Raw genomic sequence first — 18,028 nt, 5'->3', positions numbered from 1 at the left:
CAAAAGACGTAAGGCGCTGCGGTAGAAGTAGTGACAATCTTGCAAGCAATAAGATGGCATGGATAATCGCGTACTCGTACTGAGACTTTCGAATGTTCAAAAGTTCACAAAACCAAAAAATGATGAAATGTAAGGTGGAAGGGCTACACTGTTATATGCGTAGAAGAGTATAGAACATATCCCAGTGTATACGGCCCCCACGGGGGACGGAAGGCCGGAGGTGTGGAGCATGTGCTGGGGTCTCGGGGACGAAAGGAAAAATAGCGTCAGGCAGCGGGAAAAGGGACGCTTACAGTAAATCAGATAGAGAGATAGCCTGCAGCGGTTGCATCAACCACAGTGGATCGCTTGCACCGGCGTCCGCGTCCGAGGACTTTGGTGGTAGTATGCGTCGGGGAACGGAGATGCTTGACGGGTGGTTAGTGTACGGTGACCAGGGAGCTTAGATTGCCAAGAGATGCAGGTTCAGAAAGCAAATGAAGCAGACACCGCGCAAAAGAAAAATTAATGAGAGCAAAGGCTTCGTAAAATCAGTCTGAAAGCAGTTGACTAATTGCGAGAATCGAATTGCTAATTTGACACTCCTCGAGTCCTTGAGCTGACAATGGCGGGGTGTTGGAGGATTGGGCGTGTGACATCTGCAGGATAAGACATTGATCAGAGGACATAGTACTTACCCAACTATAGAATCCCGGAGGAGCAACACGAGGCAATTCAATAAGCCAAGGCGATTCTATCAAGATGCCGTGTAGAGCTTATCCGAGACAGGCTCTCGAGAGATGATAGTGAAGTTGCACTGCAGTGATACAGCAAAAAAAGATATCGGCCACTGGTGCTGACGAGGAGCAAGGGCCAGGAAGCGAGTCTAGTCGATAATCTAGCTCCCAGTAGTCAAGCGTTAGGCTTTAGATAGTTGGACCGTTGGACGAAGGGCTAGTCTCGCGCAGAATCCGATGACGTTTCGGGCGAAGGGAGCGGTGACTGACCAAATGCCTGTCCAGTCTGGTCTAGCAATCATTTTATCCACGGTAGTATTCCATCATTCCATGGCCTGTGATCGCACTGCAAGTTTGGTTGCGGGGAGGCTCTCACCTAACTCTAATTGACAGGTCACGTGTTGCTTACTTCAGCACCCTGAGGTATTGCAGGTTTCTTGAACTATATCTATGTCCCAATGAGCTGCGGTTTATCGACGCTTACAAGGTTGAGGGGCACGGGAGAAGACCCAGGTTGCTGCAGGGTAGGGTGTTGCTTGGTGTTGAGAAAAATCAATTCGCTTCCAGTCATGTTGTACTCTAAGCAAGGTGTCATTTCATGAGATCATACTCCAGCAAACACCCAAAAAAAGACAAGCTCCAATGGTCAAGTTGCTGGCACTGCTGTACCAGGAAAAAAAATATTCGAACGGATAATATTCACAATCGAAGTAGAAGCAAAGTCACATTCATGTCCATGTCGTCGCCTGGCTCCTGGCCGGGAATGTGGGGACTTGCAGATCTCCCCGACGAAGCAAGGAGGAGCCTTGGCACAAGACAAAGTCGAAAGTGACCAGCAACACGAAGAAAAAGAGAACGCAAGAAGGTTTGTTCAAGACGAAGAGAGATTTTGTACGAATGGCTGACAACTTCCAGAAAGTCATCCCGTTCTCGATTGCAGTTTGCGATTGTAACTTCCCACATATGCGTATATCGAACAGTATCCCATACATCAAACAACCACTTATGATCTTTAGTCCCCTGGAGATGATCCCATTTGAAGCTGAAACACCCACGGGCCGGGGTCAGAGTGACTTCTTTCGTAAACGCTAATGGAGAAATCGAATGTCATGCAGGGCCCGGCAACTTTCTTATCACAATCGAGACTAGGAGATCCACGGAATTGGCAGTTTACGCCGAGTAGTAGGCGTGTCCAAGCGGAGCGAGGACGTTGTCCCCGTATTCACCCGCAAAGTTGCCTATGCACATGTCAGAACCAACCCAAGGGATAAAGATTGACCACACTCACCAGGAGGGTAGTAGTTGCAGACGGTGAAGGGCGATGGCTGACTCGAGTCCACGTTGCCGAGGGAATTGCAAACGACAGTAGCGCAGCCGACGGAGACAGAACCCTTCCACACGATCTGCGAGAAATGGCCCCACTTCTCGAAGTAAGTCATGTCAGGGTTGGCTTGACCGTACAGACCATCGTAGTAGCCGAACTCGTCGTTGTACATCAGATTGGTGATCATGACTCCAATCTCGTCAGCCGCAACACCGTATCCGATGTTCTGACCATAGCCACCACCGCCGATGTCACTAAAATGGGTTAGCAAACAAGCGCAGTCGTTCGTTGGGGCCGTTGTACTCACGTGTCGTGCTGGTAGACGCATCGCGAGGCAAGCTCATGGGCGCTGGACTCGAGGGTGGTGTTCCAGGTCATGGAGCTGGCCGAGTGGTTGCTACGGTGGATATTGTGGTTGTACAGGACGGCAGACTGATAAGCATTGGTGCCAGAAGCGGCAGGAGCACTAGGAGCGGGGCAGTGGTAGAGGTCGAAGTAGCAAGGGTGGTGGGTTGCGCAGCCTCAGGAGCCGATGAGGTCCAAGCCGATGTCCAAGCAGATGTCCAAGCCGACGTCCAAGCCGATGTCCAAGCAGAAGCCCCAGGCAATTCCTCCACTACACCAACCGGAGCGGTATTGACAGCCTCAGGGGTCGGGATAGGGGAGGCGGATGAAGCCTCAGGCTCCACAGGAGCAGGGGCAGGGGCAGGGTCGACGCTGGCGACTGTCTGAGTGAGCTGGACCGCCTGGATGGGGGAGTAGGCCGGAGCTGAGGTTGGGGGAGGCTGATAAGGGAGGGTGATGGTCGTTGTGACAGTGACGATAGTCCAATCAGTCACGTAAGACCGTTTGTCGACAGGCTTGGCCAGAGCACCTGCAGCGCAGACAGCGCCGATCAACCACGAGTAACGCATGATTCCGGAGCTGGCTTTTTTAATTCCCGAGAGTATGGAGCGATATTTCCAACAGATCAACTGTGTAACCAGATTACTTCTCCTGGAAGTAAATCGACGAGCGGATTGTGAAGAGAGAAGGTGTGCTTGTCAGTAGGCAGATCGACTGCGGATTGATTTGGAGGATGCTGAAAAGAGTGGCCGAGTATGTACTGTCTGGTAGACGGAGGTATAAACAAAGGAACGACAGCCGTGATGACACTTTTTCTAAAGGAGTGAAGAAAAAGAGCACGCCACAGGCGGAGGATGAAGAAGAAGAGTTGAGCGTGGAGGGTGAGGACCAAAAGAAGGCGTGGGAGAGATGAGAGGGAAAGCAAGTGCCTGATAATATAGGACGCCTTGGTAGTCCAGCTGTAGTGGCCAGCAGCTCCAGCTAGTGAATATTTAGTGAATTGCGCCGTGAAAGGGGAGACCAGGAAAAGAGAGAGAGAAGAAGAGTGGGAGAGGCTAGCGGGCGACTCTATTCTCATCAGTGGAGCCAAGAGATCTGGAATAATCAAAGACAAATTAAATTCGTGATTAAAGGCTTTAGAAGGTCAAGGATAACATGGCCCGGAGCGGGGACTCCCAAGGATATAATAACTTCAGGGGTGGATGGAGGTGGTACTTGATACAAGTGACCATCGCAGCCAGATCCAGAACTCGATTGATTGTTTGATGTTTCTCTCTCTTTCTTTTGTCTTTTTTCTTTCTCTTTTCTTTCAGAACAGCGGAATTGCTGGGAATAAATGCCGCCTGACATGTTTACCTACCATCCGCATACCAAGCAGCGTTTTGGGCCCTGGTCTGTCCCTTGGTAACCTAGCATTCCGCGGCCTCGATGGAGTATGCGACAGCCACAACAGAAATTTCTTTATCTAGTATTCATTGATAGGGCCTTGAACCATGGGTTTGTCCTCTCATTTGTCTATTCATTACTATTGTCATCTTTGTCGTAGACTGGCTCGTCATGCTCGGAATGGTAAAATCAAGCAGAATAGATGGAGCATTAATTTCTTGACTGTTGAGAAATTCCCAGACCCCCTGACCATCACTAAACCATTCTCAGACTGCACGAGCCGCCCGTTTCAGGCACCGAGAGCCCTGAACCAATAATCTCGTTGAGCGATACCTTTGCGCCTCTGATCTCCGTCAAAGTTGAACTTTAATAATATTCCCTACGCTACCTAGCTCTCTATGATACATATTACAACTGGGTGTGACCTTGAGTTATGCTGGTGATGACAACATCTGTAGACAAGTAACTAATCAGAAATTCTAGAAAGACAGGTCATTTCGAGTATAACCTGTAACAAGATGTAGCAGGTCTTGACGCAAAAACCAGGTGACCATCACCTTAACCAGTATCATTTCTCCATAGCAAGAATACACAATCTGGATTAATTAACTCTTCGGCAAGATGTCATCATGTAATTTCCACTTAATCTCAGTCCCGCCATGCCACTAGTGACTCAAAATTAAGCAGGATTCATTTTCCTCATTCCAGCCCAATCACTGCGCATCGATGCAATATACTCCATACAGAAGGCATCGGTACTCGCCAGGGGTTGTGATCACTGACGCATCTTCGTAGTCCATAATGATCAGCCGTCAAAACTTGGCACCCTGACCGTCCCCTGTGGACAAAGCCACCGGCACCACGCTAATGTTTCACCTTTTGGTCCCTCGGAGATTTGGCCCATTTCCATTACGGCATTAGACTAAATTTGAGGGTATTAGGCTACATCACTGATCGACTTTCTACAGCGGATATAGACTCCCCCGTAGTCAAGTAATTAATATTCGACAGGAACAAAGTCCAGACCATTTTGCCATGTTCTTTTCTGGACTTTGCGGGTCTGGATTGCTGGGTGACTCGTGTGCACGTCGCATCGTCTGCATAGGCCGGTGGCTTTTCCTAGCCGAGACATGGCGGTAGCAGATGCGAGGCTAGCCAACAGGGTCAGATCATCAGAATCCTTTGTTTGACACATCCACATCGACAGTACGGATACACAGATCTGATAAGCCTGTTATGCCTTCTGAGTCCCCTGGTAGCTTCCCATTCCGCGCCTCAGCGTCATCGCCAATGAAGCGAGATTGCAGGCGTGAGGTGACGTCCCATGTGTCATCTGTCACTTCATTACCGAGTAGTTAATAGATTCGAGATTAAGGGACGGACGCGATAGATTAATCAAAGGGAATTAAAAGGCTTACACATGTTTAAAGGTGTCATCGAAATTTTTCGCAGAGGACGAGATATATATCTCAGTCTGCAAGGTTCAAGCCCGATGCCAGGCCATATTACATTCCACAAAGGCTTAGATATAACAGCGATAATGGCCTGTAGATGTAGCACAAAGATTATACTAGGGCTACAACAATTGTACCACAGTGAAGAACCTGCACCCACGATGATCTCACACCCACAAACTCGTGGTGAGCTCAAACCACTCCTGCACCTGAAACAAGCTTCCATCATCCCTGTCCGCAGAGTTTGAGATGCGATCCGATTGCGATTCCGTCGGGCCAACTAGCTATCTGCAGGTCGTCGTACGATGCCCTTCACCATGCGCCTGGACCGCGACGAAAGCCCTTCGTTTCAGAATGAGCACTTGCTGAGCAGCTAATATGTTACCTGTCTTAGCTGTAACTGTTGATCCTAGTTGTCGGGTCAGATTCAATTGGTCAACACGATCTTCATCTCTTGTTGGAGATGAGAGGATACTCTGGTAGAATAGTACTCGGCGAATAAAGCTAAGATTTTTCAGATTGAATGTTGCTGTAACTTCTAGCAAGCCACAGAGTGTGGCCCGAATAGAGTACATTTAGCCCTTATTCAAAGTCCAAAAGAATCAGGAAAACCTTGAAACACCAAGCTGACCAAGAAAAGCAAAATCGAAAATTAACTCTATCAGCACTTTTAGACGTCAATCATCGTGCACCTGCCGCTCTCGCAGACCATCAAATAATTCTTCGCCGGCTCCGATGGCTTGAGCTCTTTGAATAGTGGGTTCCGAGTCCTGAGCCAGAAAGACTGGTTGCCAACAAAGTCACCAAGATGGGATGGCCTGATGTCGACTAGTGATGTGACCGTAGCCGACGTGACCATCGTCGACCCAGCCTCGCTCCGGATCTTTTTGATAATCATATCCCGTACAGACACGGGCTCGTCTGGCTTGTTGATGAGTCTACCAGACCCTTCCGAAGTAACGCTATGAGGAAGGTTTGCAGTGCAGAAGACCCCCGTTACGCTCCGTGTTGTCGTCTGGAGTCCGACAATGACATCAAGGAGGCCAACGAACAGGAAAGGATGCTGCAGGATCTCCACGGAGAAGGAGTGGCATGTCTGGCGGGCCAGTGTACGGTACTCCTCTTCCTCTAGCAGTGCCGAGAGACGGAGCAGGTTACGAGCGATGACCCCATTGATGGATGGTGTAGCTGACTCGGTTCCAGTTTTCAGACGAAGAAGTGGACCCGGCATGCCCGGTGTCATGGAGGAAGGTGTGCTGTAGTAACCCGCTGGTGTCGAGCCTACATAGGCAAGGAAGTTATCGTTGAGATATTCTGCTTGCGTCAGTATAGTTCAATCAAATGAACCGCGATCATGGAACATACTCTGCAGCTGCTCCGCGAATTGTAGATAACTGTCGTCGTACGTAGCTTCATACATATCCAACAGACCGTGAATGAGATAAGCGTAGTCGTCCGCAAAGCCAGGTGTTTCTCCCCTGCTACCATCGCGATAGATACGCCAGAGCTGGCCCGTCGCCTTCTCAAACAAGTTCTCCTTGATGAAGTTGATCGCTCGTGCTGCTGCCTCGCGACACTGCACAGCTTTTGAGCTTTCGATCTCTTCGAACAAGGCACTGCATTTGGCGAGCGCACCGATGGCAAGTCCGTTCCAAGCCACAATAACCTTGTCATCCAAATCGGGACGTACCCGTGTCGTCTCACGGTATTCACGTAGTTTCTGTTTTGCCGACTTGATGATCTTCACGACCTCCTCCTCGCTCAACCCAAATTCTCTTGCGAGCTTGCTCGGAGTGACCTTGATGGAAAGCACGTTTTGATTCATGAATTCATCGTGCGGGTCGTGTTCGGGGCAATGTTACCATCAGGAAGCACCCCCCAGTGTCGAGCGCAGACACCAGCATCTCGCTGGCCGAGAACTTGCGTGAGTTCCTTCAAAGTCCAGACATAAAAGGCTCCTTCACGCTTTTCCGTGTCGTTAGGCGTTGGCAGACTGTCTGCGTCCTCGGATGAGTGAAAAGCACCCACAGGCGACTGAATTGGGGCGGTGGTGAGATAGGTGGCAAGGTCATATACGGCACCCAAGAGTTCAGGGTTATGCGTGATTTTGAACGCGTCGACGTATACATCCAGAAGCTGAGCCTGGTCGTAAAGCATCTTTTCAAAATGGGGCAGACTCCAATCCGCGGTCACGCTGTATCGCGCGAAACCATGGCCGATGTGATCCCTGATTCCTCCGCGCGCCATACTAATGAGCGTGCTCACTGCCATGGCAGCTGCCTTGTCACACTCCTCTTCTCCTACAATGTCCGACACGGCGCTTGGGTATGTCTTCAGGCGCAGGAGGAAGCTTAAGTTGGCAGGCGTGGGAAACTTGGGCGCCCGGGAAAAGCCTCCGTTTGCAGTATCATATCGCGAAGCGAAGTGCTGATAGGCCTCCTCCAGAAGCTCGATGTCCAAATCCTCATCCGCCTGCCGATCGCCTTGTTGGGCATGTGTTCCTTCCTCGGCGAACTCCCTCAGTTGTCGCGTGATCTCTTTCGCACTATCGAGGCATCGCTGCTGCTGAGTCTTCCACACATCTCGCAGTTTCTCCAGGATATCCACGAATCCGACTGTGTCCTGTCTGGAGAGTGTTGATGAGTTCGGGCCAGGCCAGTAGGTGCCACCAAACACAGGCTCAAGATTGGGTGTCAGAAATACACTCAAAGGCCAGCCGCCAGAGCCGGTGGTAGCTTGGACGTAATTCATATAAACGTCGTCGATATCAGGTCTCTCTTCTCTGTCGACTTTGATCGGAATGAAGGATTCGTTCAGCAACGAGGCTACTTCTTGCGACATGAACGATTCCTTTTCCATGACATGGCACCCTGGATCACATTATTTTCTTAGCATTACCACCTCTACAACGTGCATACAAGGGGAAACGCACAGTGACACGCTGAATAACCGATGCTCAAAAAGATGAGTCGGTTATACCGTCTGGCTAATTCGATGGCCTCTGCATCCCATAATTGCCAGGCGACCGGATTGTTCATGTGAGCTCTGACCTGATGAAGACATTAGAATCGGCAACTTGAATTGTCTGCAGTATGTGCGTCTCACATAAGGCGACCTGCTATCCCGCAGCCTATTGACAAGCTTCGGCTCATGGTCCGCACCGCCCAGGTGTGTTTGAGGATGCATGGCTGCTGTTGTCGCCATCTTGCATAATCAGGAGGTGATTGTGTAGCGAGCTGTCGTCAACAAGTTGGAAATTGTCGTACCAGAATACGACGAAGGGGGGGGCTGCCCACTGATAAGATACGGCGACTATTCGGCTCAAGTCACAAGAGGAAGCTCTGATCAGACTATTCCGAGAACAGACAGAGTGACAGGGATCCGTTGGACTGCAAATACTACCCGAGTATAGCAATAAGAATGTACCCCTAGTGAACAAGAGTTGGGCTCTGGGGGAGGAGAGTATGTGCTACGGGCGTTAGCCTGTCCCGCATCCGGGAGATCACCGCCGGAGTGCGTCATTTATGCATCAAGCTATCACGTGACGCCCGGACACTTGATGTCGATCGATGGAGTTGATCACTGTCGCTAGCACGTAGACTAGATGGGGAATAATAAGTAGATAGCTGGCTTTGTATACTGTAACATGTGTCTTGTTAATGTCTGTCCAGGTTTATGACAACGGTATCTAGTATGATCCTGCCCTAAACACTATTAATCCTCATTCATCAACTCCGCCAATTCCCGCTCTTCTTCCTCGGTTAGCATCGATTCGGGGTTTTGCTCCGATTCCTCCTCCTCAGCCTTGGTTCTCTTGGCTTTTTCCACTGCCGTTCGTAGGTCGTCAGGACTCAAAGACCATTGGCGAATAGTAGCATCAATGCTGACGCTGACGACGGTAGACCCTATGAGAACGAGCCCCGTAACCTCTTCGAAGTGTCCGGAAAACGTATGATAAAGTTGACCGGTCTGTGAATTATAGAGGTTAGTGATAGAGGACAGGCCGCTCTTCCATAGACATTGACTGACCGAGCGATTCCATACTCGAACTTCCTCGTCCCGGCATGCGGTGATGACCCAACCACCTTGCTCGTAGACTACAACATCTCGAACAAAATCCGGATGACTCAGCGTCAGGTTCGCTTTCCAACCATCCTCCCTCACGAGGCACTTGGCTGTCTTATCAGCAGAAGCCGTCCATAGATCTCCGTCGCTGTCGATGAACAACTTGTAAACGCTTGTGTCATGCGCCAAAAGAGGATCCATGGCGGTGAGATCTTGACTGCCGGAGGTAATGTCAAACCAACGAATTTCTCGATCACTGCCAGCACTAAATACAACAAGTGACTTGCTCTCCGGGTCGAGGCAAGCCCCATCCATAATCAAGGCCTGGACACCCTTGGCGTGGCCTTTGAGCGTATAAAGTCGCTTTCCGCTGGCGATGTCGAAAACTAAGATTTGCGCATCGGCGCCTCCTGAAATCAGAAGATCTTGCCCACGTAGGCTTGAGCTGATGACCGATCTTACGAAGTCGGTGTGGCCTTCATATCGGTGTTGCGGCTGTCCTGAAGCCACATCCCAGCTCCAAATGGTCTTATCCCAGCAACCCGCAAACAACAGCTTGCCATTAGGACTGAAGCAGAGGCTTGTCACTGGGGCAGTCGGGCCCTTGAAAACGGCAGCAGTCTCACCTGTCTGCAACAATGGCAAAAAAAGTGAAAGATTGATTTAGTTACGAGTACCAGTGTGGCATCCAGCGAAAAGGATACCATGCACCTACTTCTAATATAATCTTCCGGACAGTTCCAGTACTCTGCGCAACAAACACAGCACCTGGGCTCACAGGATCTGCTGCAATGGCCAATATCTTACTCTGCAACTTGATGGGGCTCCCATCTGTGTTCCGAGATTTAGCGTCTTTTCGCTTCTGCTCTTCCAAGGCAGCCCTGCAAAATTAGGAGGCACAATTAGTTAGTGAGAGGGAGCAACACAGAGCAACCCGGTAGTATCATCACGAACGAGGTTTGAAAGAAGTCGTCCCGATGCGTAGAACGCGACATGATGAATATAAATGGTAGCCAGATATTAAATTTTATTCAACGAATTATAGAGTATTTTCTCGTTCAGTGTAGCCGTAGGTAGCATTGGCGGTGGGACTTGGATCCTGAGCATCCCGCAGAAAAGACCAAAAGAGACGACGGACCTGCTCACTAAGCTCCTGTGGTTCGCCGTAGTTCAGAGCTTTCCCACCACAAAAACACGGTAGCCGGTCTCAACCCTTTTCCCTTCTCTCTTTTCTCTCGCTTCGCTCGCTTACTTTCCGTCTCTTTCTCGCAGCTATAAATTCTGATCGATTTCTTTTCTTTTCTCTCTCCTCTTCCCTCTCTTCCTTCCGTCCCCTCTTCTGGCGCGGTTGTCCGCGCAAACCCTGTCCAGCATGGATATGAACCATCTCATAGGGTCAGTCTTTAATGCCTACACTGGTCTGAACCGGGGCTTGTACGGCTTGTAGACTGGAGTTAACACCTAGCAGTCAGCGTTTCAACCTGATCTCCAAGAGTGACATTCGGTATGATGACCTTCTATTTGAACCGACTCGCTTGCTCGACCCATTGACTAACCTGCTTATCCCTAGTTACGTTGGTACTTTACATGAGATCAACCCTGAGGCCTCGACAATAGCCCTTGAAAATGTCGTCTCTTTTGGAACAGAAGGCAGACGAGGAAATCCGGCTGAGGAGATCCCTCCGTCTGCCAGTGTCTATGAATACATTGTCTTCCGTGGAAGTGATGTAAAGGACATTAGCGTAGCTGAGGAGAAGAAGGAGAATGCACAGCCTGAACCTCCTCAGGTGCCAGACGATCCCGCTATCCTAGGGGTAAGTTCAACCGGACCTTTGATTTCTTTCCCCTTCCCTTCATACCATGGGACCCCATGTGTGCAAGTCGCTCGACTTGACACGGTCGGGTTGGTTGATCAGGTGATGAAATATTTCGGATGTAAACTCACAGACCTGTTCTGAATGCGCAAAACCGTGTAGAGATTTCCGTTGCCTTCCTTCTGATGATCAACAAAAACCATGCAATGTGTTCTTTCTTTGTTACAGACATGACTGTTGCAATTTGGACAATTTGCTGACTTGAATGAAACAGAGCATGTCTCGCCCAGGACCCGCCCCTCCTGGACCTACTCAATCTCAACTACCACAGCAGTCTCAGGTTCCTCGTCCCAGCCCCCCTGGATATCCTCAGCAGCCACCATTCCCAGGCTTCTACCCACCTTATGGACAACGCTTTGGCGCTCCTGGCTTCCCACCTGGACCTGGATTTCCGAACATGCCGTATGGTGCTCCACCGGGATGGTACCCTCCTCCTGGTCAGGGATTTCCTCCAGGACCAGGACAATTTCCTCCTCAGATGCCTATTACTGCCCCTGGACCACACCAAACTCCCCCTCCCCAGAATCGAGCTGGAGCCCCGGGCGCGGGTCCTGTAAATGTACCCAAGCCCACGTCGGAGCTCCCGGTTGGTGAACGGCAGACGAGTAAGCCCGCTAGCCGGAACGCCACACCTGCCCCTGCTCCATCTGCACAAAATCCTCCTCCACCCCCCGTCGAGTCTAAGCCTTCCGTAACAGAAGCCGTAAAGGCCTCTACTTCTCAAAGTGCGCAAGCAGCTGCTCTGGGAGCTGGTCCTGGAACACCATCCAAGGTACCTCCCACTGGACCTAAGGGCGGTCGTGTTCAGCCAGCGATTCCTGTCACCAACCTACCTAAGCCGCCTATTCCGGCTGTAGCCAATCCTCCTCTTGCTAGTGTTCCTGGAAATAATGTGTCACAAGGACCTGCGTTGTCCGCTATCACGGAGGCTACTCGTGCTGCAACTGCTGCGGTTGCTGCCGCCATGGCCAAGCTGCCACAGCCTAATGCTCAGAAACAGTCCATGCAGGATGCAGCTGTTGACGCCGTGACCAAGCAAATGGGTGAATTGAAGACGCACGAAGGCGGCCGTCCTCCACGCGGTGGACATCGTGGTGGACGTAGTGGTCATCGCGGTCATTACCAGGGACCAGCCAAGAAGGTTGAAGTTCCCGACACTGACTATGACTTTGAAAGTGCCAATGCCAAGTTCAACAAGCAAGATCTGGTCAAGGAAGCTATTGCCACCGGCTCTCCTGTTACCGAGTCCGAAGCACTCGTCGAGCACGGTGAGGTCGAAGCTGTTGATACCAGTCATCATGCGCCGTCCACCAGTGCCTCTGCTTACAACAAATCTTCCTCATTCTTCGACAACATCTCCAGCGAGGCTCGCGACCGCGAGGAACGCTCCGGAGGTCGACCTGGCGGTCGTGAGTGGCGCGGCGAAGAAGAGAAACGGAACATTGAGACCTTCGGCCAGGGTAGCGTTGATGGCTATCGCGGTCATTACAGAGGCCGTGGCAGAGGCAGAGGCTACGGTGGCCGCGGTCGTGGTGGCTATGGCCGCGGCTACAACACTCGAGGCCGTGGTAACTATCGGGGACGCAGCAACTCGCAGTCTACTGGGGTGCCTGCACCGATCTAATCACCGTCTCATTCTTTTGAGATTCCTTGATGCTGTTCGATTAGCGATTTTACTCACCGACTTCTGTTGTTTTTGATGAATCTCGGCGTCTGGATGGTCGCATCCTACAAAATACTCGATATCAATCAAGCTCTAATGTTGCGATTGGGACTAGTACGAATCACGGCGGGCTTGGTGAGCGTTGTGTTGTTTTGATATGGTTTCCGTTCACGGCGTTTATCTATTTTACCACTTGCATGGCCTTGGTGACCGCACAGACGGTGATGATGAACAGTTTATTTTCCCTTTACCTGTCAGGACGAGTAGTCTGCGTTTCGTCCTGGATCTGGCTGATGTGTTGATGCCCTGCCTGTTGAAGGCTTTATCTCTCATGTGGCTGTCGACTGCAGGCACACCTGACTTATGTACCATATTCGAGAAGATATCATTCTGAATGAAATCACAAAAAAAAGGGCCCTCGAGCCTAGCCCAATATGCCTTGACCTACAGCTTGTAATATCCATTTGCCCACTCAGATAGATCGATGATGACTGAGGGGTCGGCCAAAGATACTAGACTTATCCTCGGCTCAAAACGTGTGGAGAACTGCCCACATTCACCTGTTGTGTGCGGAGCCGCTTTAAGCACCTGGATGTTGGACACATTGAAAACAATCTTCACTGGGGGATGTCCGAAACTTCTGCGCTTGCTGCAGCGTTGGTCCGTTCTTTCGATAGTCCAAGCAGGGTCGATGCTGAAGTGCCTACGTAGTATGAACTGGATGATCGCCCCTTAACCTCCGCGTTTCAGGGTCAATACCCACACACTGTCCTGTTCACCTCGGCCGAACAAGCTTTCTGCTCTCTCATTCTAGACGCATGGACACTGGATAGATCAGACAGATGCACTGTTTCCCCGCACTATGGATGCTGGTCGATATAAGGAGTGGAGAAAGAATGGGACTGCCCTTCGTCACTCCCACCGTCCCACGGCTACAGCCAGAGGCCCATATCTCAGCCTGAAACGAAACTGTGGACAAGCATTATCCACCTTCCCGTTTGTAAAACCACTAAATACCGAGGATCGTCTCGGTTGCAGTTCTCTTCTTGTCCACAATTGCGTCAATAAACTAGGACCCCCACCGACGCTGTAGCACAAAGATCGCGCGTCCCACCAACTATATAAACAAGAACTCCTCGTCGCCATGGTCGCCTCGCATCGACTCAAGAAAGTCGCCGATACTCTGTCCTCAAATCCTATCTCTGCCTCGGTGTTGCCTGATACAATGTCTTCTCGAGTGCAAGAGCCTGACCGGCTCCCCTGGGATCCTACTTGCGCGCGGTTTCCTTCTCGCAAGGAGTTGCCCGCGCTCACCGGCGCTCCGGAAGGTGCAGCTTGGGTGTGGGGTGAAGATGATTCGGTGAGTCAAATGGTTCTTCGGAGAAGTTGCAGTCAGACGCTGATGTGGTGTGCGTAGCTTGGAAGATTGAATCTGCTTACCCCGGAGCGGGTGAAGGCTGCCGCGGCGGAGATTCAGACGGGGGAAATGATTCGGCTTGAGTGAGACACGTCATGCCGTAGATGTTTGAGTGAGATGACTGATGGGAGATAGCCTTCCGTTGAATGTTCCCGAGACTCCGGCTTTTGGACGGGAGGCTTTCCAGCATAAAATCAAGTTACTGGTCGATGGCGTGGCGTACGATGATACGTATACGTTGAACACACAGAGTGGTACGCAATGGGATGGGTTCAGACATGTAAGGCTGCGAGCAGGTCTCTGCTATGGTTCGAGGTTTAGAGTTGACAGATCAACAGTTTTCGCATATCGATTCTCAAACCTTCTACAACAGCGTATGTGTCTCTTGCGCCCCATCCCTCCCTCCATCAGTCACACCTAACGAGACACAGACCAAAGCCTCCGACATCGTCGGCGAAAACGCGAACCTCCGCTGCAGCATCCACCACTGGGCTGTCCATGGTATTGCCGGCCGCGGCATCCTGCTCGACTATCGCCATTACGCGAAAGTCCACAACGTCGACTATGACCCCTATACGGCGCACCCCATCTCCTTTGCCGACCTCAAAGCCTGCGCCACGTACCAGGGGATCGATCTCCGTCCGGAGTTGCAAGGCGGGGACATCAAAGTGGGCGACATCCTCATGGTTCGCTCGGGGTTTGTAGAGCGGTATGACCAGCTGACTCCGGCGGAGCGCACAGCGGCCGCCCAGCGCGCACACGATGATTCCAAGTGGGCTGGTTTGAAGCAAGAAGAGGCTGTAAAGGACTGGCTTCATGACTGCTACTTTGCCGCGGTTGCAGGAGACTCGCCCACGTTCGAGTGCTGGCCGCCGATTGACGGCAACTACATGCATCAGAGCATTCTGGCGTTGTGGGGCATGCCACTGGGCGAGATGTGGGATTTGGAGAAGTTGGCGGTTAAGTGCCGGGAAAGGAAGAAGTGGACATTCTTCATGACGAGCGCTCCGGCCAATGTTGCTGGTATGTGTTACCTTCGACCGATGTGGTATTGAATGATGGCTAACTGTGATTTAGGTGGTGTTGGATCTCATGCAAACGCGACAGCTATTCTTTAGAGCTAAGCTGTATGTTGAACTATTCTATGTATCAGCGTCTCGATTAGCAATATCTCTATGGTGAATCACTCCTTCTGCCGAAGACACTTATATAGGTACAAAATTCTAGACAAAGTCAACAAGTTGTGCATCGGCAACGTAGAGATCAAGCTTGGCTTGCAATTAAGCACTTCTTGCCTTGTAGCGCTGTCTATAAGGATTACCATCCCTTCTGCAATGTGCTAACGTCTGTCTAGATTGACGAGGGATGTATACCTCTTGAACTCTCTTCCAAAGAACGGTACATGTACTCCAGGAAGGAGAACAACAACAACAACCAGAGCAGTCAGGACTCAAAACGAACAATCTCATCAATCCATAATAGAATATTAATAATGCACCAACGATGATATCAGTCCCAGACATCATCGATCACACGCCCTCGGAGCGGATGCGGGGGCGAGTCGCGGGGCGGATACAAAAAGTATGCGGATCGAGCCACGGTTCACAGAAAAGGAATAGGACGAAGCTCACATCAATCCGACTCGAAGATATCATCAGCTGAATGGGGATAGAAACGGCGATCCTGATTCTCTTCTGATCTACGAATCTACCAAGCTCCACTGCGGATAGTGCACCGGTCTGCGGCCCGCACATAGTACTGCGGTTCGCGGCGGCCATGATGAACGAACGAAGTATAAGACCTCGTCACTAGATTTTCAGAACGAATCTCCAAACGTGCAACAAAATACTCAACATGCGACTGCAACACCCAAATACAGACTCAGCAAGCAACATGCGATCCACCGGCACAGGCTGGAGACGACTCAGCGTTGGCGTCGTGGGAGGCGGCATCGGCGGCCTGGCAGCATCTATTGCGCTGCGCCGCGCTGGCCACGAGGTAACCATCTACGAGCGCCATGATTTCGCCGGGGAAGTGGGCGCTTCGATCTCATGTGCGGCGAACGGCACGCGCTGGCTGCAGGAGTGGAAAGTGGATATCGCAAAGGGGGACCCGGTTGTGCTGCGCAAGCTGATCAACCGCGACTGGAAGACGGGGGAGCCTGTCAGCGTGTATGATCTGGATGGGTATGAGGAGCGCTGGGGGTACGTGTACTACATGTTCCATCGGCAGTACATGCATGCCATGTTGAAGGACTGCGCGATGCAAGAGGAAGGGGAGGGGACGCCGGTGAAGCTGCTCGTGAACCATCAGGTAGGGCTTCTGACTCACCACATAGATATGGTACTAAGCGAGGCAGTGCAAGGACATCGACCTCCAGACAGGGGTGATCACCTTCGCCAACGGCAAAACCGCCCAGCACGACCTCATCGTCGGCGCAGACGGCATCGGCTCCGCCGTGCGTAGCATCATCGGTCTAAAGCCGGAGAAGAAACCCGCCGACTCGAGCTGTCTGCACGCCAACGTACGCACCGAGGACGCCGTCCGACTCGGGCTGGTCGATTACTCGCAGCACAGCGCGCTGGAGTACTGGGGCGGGCAGAACAACAGCTGGGACAAGATCGTGCTGTCGCCCTGCAACGGCGGCAGCCTGCTCTCGTACTACTGCTTCTTCCCGCGGGAAAAGGGCGATTTCACGAACCACACTTGGGGCGGCACGGACCGGCCGGTGGAGGAGCTGCTGGCGCCGTATCCCGAGCTGGACAAGCAGGTTCGGGCGCATCTGGCGATCGGGCAGGAGATCCGGCCGTGGCGGCTGTGGGTGCATCAGCCGTACCCGTATCTGGTCCGAAATATGGTGTGTCTGTTGGGCGATGCTGGCCATCCGGTACGTTGTTCCCCGTGTCCGGTCGGGATGCTCTCGGCTGATATGTTGTAGATGATGCCGCACCAGAGTCAGGGCGCCTGCATGGCTATCGAGGATGCCGCTGCGCTGGGCATCCTCTTCCGGCCGGACTATTTTGACGGCAATGTCGCCGAGGCGCTGCAGGCATACCAGGAGATTCGACTACCGCGTGTCACGAAGGTGCAGGCGGCGTCGGCCAAGGCAGCAGTCAATATCAACGAGCGGATTGGTAGTGTACCTCCGGTTCACAGGTGAAGTCGATGCTAACGTCGACAGGTTTCTCAAGCAACACCAATATCCCAAAGTACAAGGTCGCCAGCGAGAAGGACAAGCTGACGATCGAGGAGATGAATGGGTGAGTCGTGACTGTTAATAGGTTGCCTGCACGCTGTCTAACTTGCGACTCAGATACGACATGTACAAGGACGTCGAGGAGGTTCTGGCCAAACGCCGGGGAAAGCCGTTCACGCAGCAGTATATCCGAGGTCTTCCCATTGGATTGAAGTTATCGAATGGCACTGTCGTTGGCCAGCAGCCGTCTGCTCAGGTGAAGCTTTGACGTTTCTCGTGTGTTATGTGATATATCCTTTGCCCGATTGAAGCAGGCTTCTTGTATTTGGTATTGTACAGAATGGTGACTGTCTTTTAATGAATCTTGCAAATAACTCGGTAGGACGAGGCCTCTTCGAGCGATTCATATTGTATAGTCTACACTCTACAGTAAGAGGTTGTGGTTGGATCAATGGAACTCTATCCGAGGCATATGACTCGCTTATGACAAAATGTCTAGTCAATCTGTGCTCGACACGAATCAGCATGAGGTAATATAATAGCCCTGTCTGCTAAGCTCTATGAATGTAATGGGATGAGCTGGATGAA

General features: G+C 51.4%; 7 protein-coding genes across 7 annotated transcripts; 4 read left to right on the top strand and 3 right to left on the bottom strand.

The window, feature by feature from the left end:
- Positions 1-1,886: 1,886 nt before the first annotated feature.
- P174DRAFT_431084 (CAP domain-containing protein) lies at positions 1,887-2,954 on the bottom strand (the record flags this gene model as incomplete). Its single annotated transcript, XM_024825678.1, has 4 exons — positions 1,887-1,954; positions 2,005-2,294; positions 2,348-2,472; positions 2,508-2,954. 4 exons carry the CDS (start codon positions 2,952-2,954, stop codon positions 1,887-1,889), a joined length of 930 nt encoding a protein of 309 aa, XP_024682729.1.
- Positions 2,955-3,545: 591 nt separating this feature from the next.
- Positions 3,546-3,927, top strand: P174DRAFT_173006 (uncharacterized protein). The gene has a single exon (XM_024821232.1). It carries the CDS (start codon positions 3,588-3,590, stop codon positions 3,852-3,854), a length of 267 nt encoding a protein of 88 aa, XP_024682728.1. The 5' UTR covers positions 3,546-3,587; the 3' UTR covers positions 3,855-3,927.
- Positions 3,928-5,857: 1,930 nt separating this feature from the next.
- Positions 5,858-8,677, bottom strand: P174DRAFT_441416 (thioredoxin domain-containing protein). Its single transcript, XM_024827303.1, has 5 exons — positions 8,331-8,677; positions 8,158-8,275; positions 7,101-8,095; positions 6,591-7,023; positions 5,858-6,539 (listed from the first exon to the last, which is right to left on the bottom strand). Exons 1-5 carry the CDS (start codon positions 8,427-8,429, stop codon positions 5,896-5,898), a joined length of 2,289 nt encoding a protein of 762 aa, XP_024682727.1. The 5' UTR covers positions 8,430-8,677; the 3' UTR covers positions 5,858-5,895.
- Positions 8,678-8,866: 189 nt separating this feature from the next.
- P174DRAFT_406533 (WD40 repeat domain-containing protein) lies at positions 8,867-10,285 on the bottom strand (the record flags this gene model as incomplete). Its single annotated transcript, XM_024824108.1, has 4 exons — positions 8,867-9,194; positions 9,255-9,920; positions 10,006-10,171; positions 10,245-10,285. The coding sequence occupies 4 exons, from the start codon at positions 10,283-10,285 to the stop codon at positions 8,940-8,942; spliced, it is 1,128 nt and encodes a 375-aa protein (XP_024682726.1). The 3' UTR covers positions 8,867-8,939.
- A 248-nt stretch (positions 10,286-10,533) lies between these two features.
- Positions 10,534-13,260, top strand: P174DRAFT_441412 (putative G2/M phase checkpoint control protein Sum2). Its single transcript, XM_024827302.1, has 4 exons — positions 10,534-10,685; positions 10,759-10,794; positions 10,861-11,104; positions 11,379-13,260. Exons 1-4 carry the CDS (start codon positions 10,663-10,665, stop codon positions 12,786-12,788), a joined length of 1,713 nt encoding a protein of 570 aa, XP_024682725.1. The 5' UTR covers positions 10,534-10,662; the 3' UTR covers positions 12,789-13,260.
- A 711-nt stretch (positions 13,261-13,971) lies between these two features.
- P174DRAFT_389226 (uncharacterized protein) lies at positions 13,972-15,687 on the top strand (the record flags this gene model as incomplete). Its single annotated transcript, XM_024823437.1, has 6 exons — positions 13,972-14,187; positions 14,245-14,327; positions 14,380-14,524; positions 14,583-14,618; positions 14,676-15,267; positions 15,322-15,687. The coding sequence occupies 6 exons, from the start codon at positions 13,972-13,974 to the stop codon at positions 15,360-15,362; spliced, it is 1,113 nt and encodes a 370-aa protein (XP_024682724.1). The 3' UTR covers positions 15,363-15,687.
- A 182-nt stretch (positions 15,688-15,869) lies between these two features.
- On the top strand, positions 15,870-17,808 carry P174DRAFT_441410 (FAD-dependent oxidoreductase). Its single transcript, XM_024827301.1, has 3 exons — positions 15,870-16,557; positions 16,604-17,131; positions 17,183-17,808. Exons 1-3 carry the CDS (start codon positions 16,099-16,101, stop codon positions 17,402-17,404), a joined length of 1,209 nt encoding a protein of 402 aa, XP_024682723.1. The 5' UTR covers positions 15,870-16,098; the 3' UTR covers positions 17,405-17,808.
- Positions 17,809-18,028: the final 220 nt, after the last annotated feature.

The sequence above is a fragment of the Aspergillus novofumigatus genome (genome assembly GCF_002847465.1).
Source record: "Aspergillus novofumigatus IBT 16806 chromosome Unknown P174scaffold_4, whole genome shotgun sequence".
In the NCBI taxonomy this organism is placed as follows: Eukaryota; Fungi; Ascomycota; class Eurotiomycetes; order Eurotiales; family Aspergillaceae; genus Aspergillus; species Aspergillus novofumigatus.
Note: the sequence above shows the minus strand (reverse complement) of the source record. Positions and strands in the feature narration are given on the sequence as shown.

Excerpts from the sequence above, each read along its gene's own strand:
- P174DRAFT_173006 (XM_024821232.1), top strand. The coding sequence starts at position 3,588 with ATGGAGGTGGTACTTGATACAAGTGACCATCGCAGCCAGATCCAGAAC.
- P174DRAFT_441416 (XM_024827303.1), bottom strand. The coding sequence starts at position 8,429 with ATGGCGACAACAGCAGCCATGCATCCTCAAACACACCTGGGCGGTGCG. Across the intron at positions 8,096-8,157 it reads CGGTTATTCAGCGTGTCACT|GGTGCCATGTCATGGAAAAG; the intron begins GTGCGTTTCCCC and ends AATGTGATCCAG. Across the intron at positions 6,540-6,590 it reads ATTCGCGGAGCAGCTGCAGA|AATATCTCAACGATAACTTC; the intron begins GTATGTTCCATG and ends TGACGCAAGCAG.
- P174DRAFT_441412 (XM_024827302.1), top strand. The coding sequence starts at position 10,663 with ATGGATATGAACCATCTCATAGG. Across the intron at positions 10,686-10,758 it reads GATATGAACCATCTCATAGG|TCAGCGTTTCAACCTGATCT; the intron begins GTCAGTCTTTAA and ends AACACCTAGCAG. Across the intron at positions 10,795-10,860 it reads ATCTCCAAGAGTGACATTCG|TTACGTTGGTACTTTACATG; the intron begins GTATGATGACCT and ends GCTTATCCCTAG.
- P174DRAFT_441410 (XM_024827301.1), top strand. The coding sequence starts at position 16,099 with ATGCGACTGCAACACCCAAATACAGACTCAGCAAGCAACATGCGATCC. Across the intron at positions 16,558-16,603 it reads AGCTGCTCGTGAACCATCAG|TGCAAGGACATCGACCTCCA; the intron begins GTAGGGCTTCTG and ends TAAGCGAGGCAG. Across the intron at positions 17,132-17,182 it reads TGGGCGATGCTGGCCATCCG|ATGATGCCGCACCAGAGTCA; the intron begins GTACGTTGTTCC and ends GATATGTTGTAG.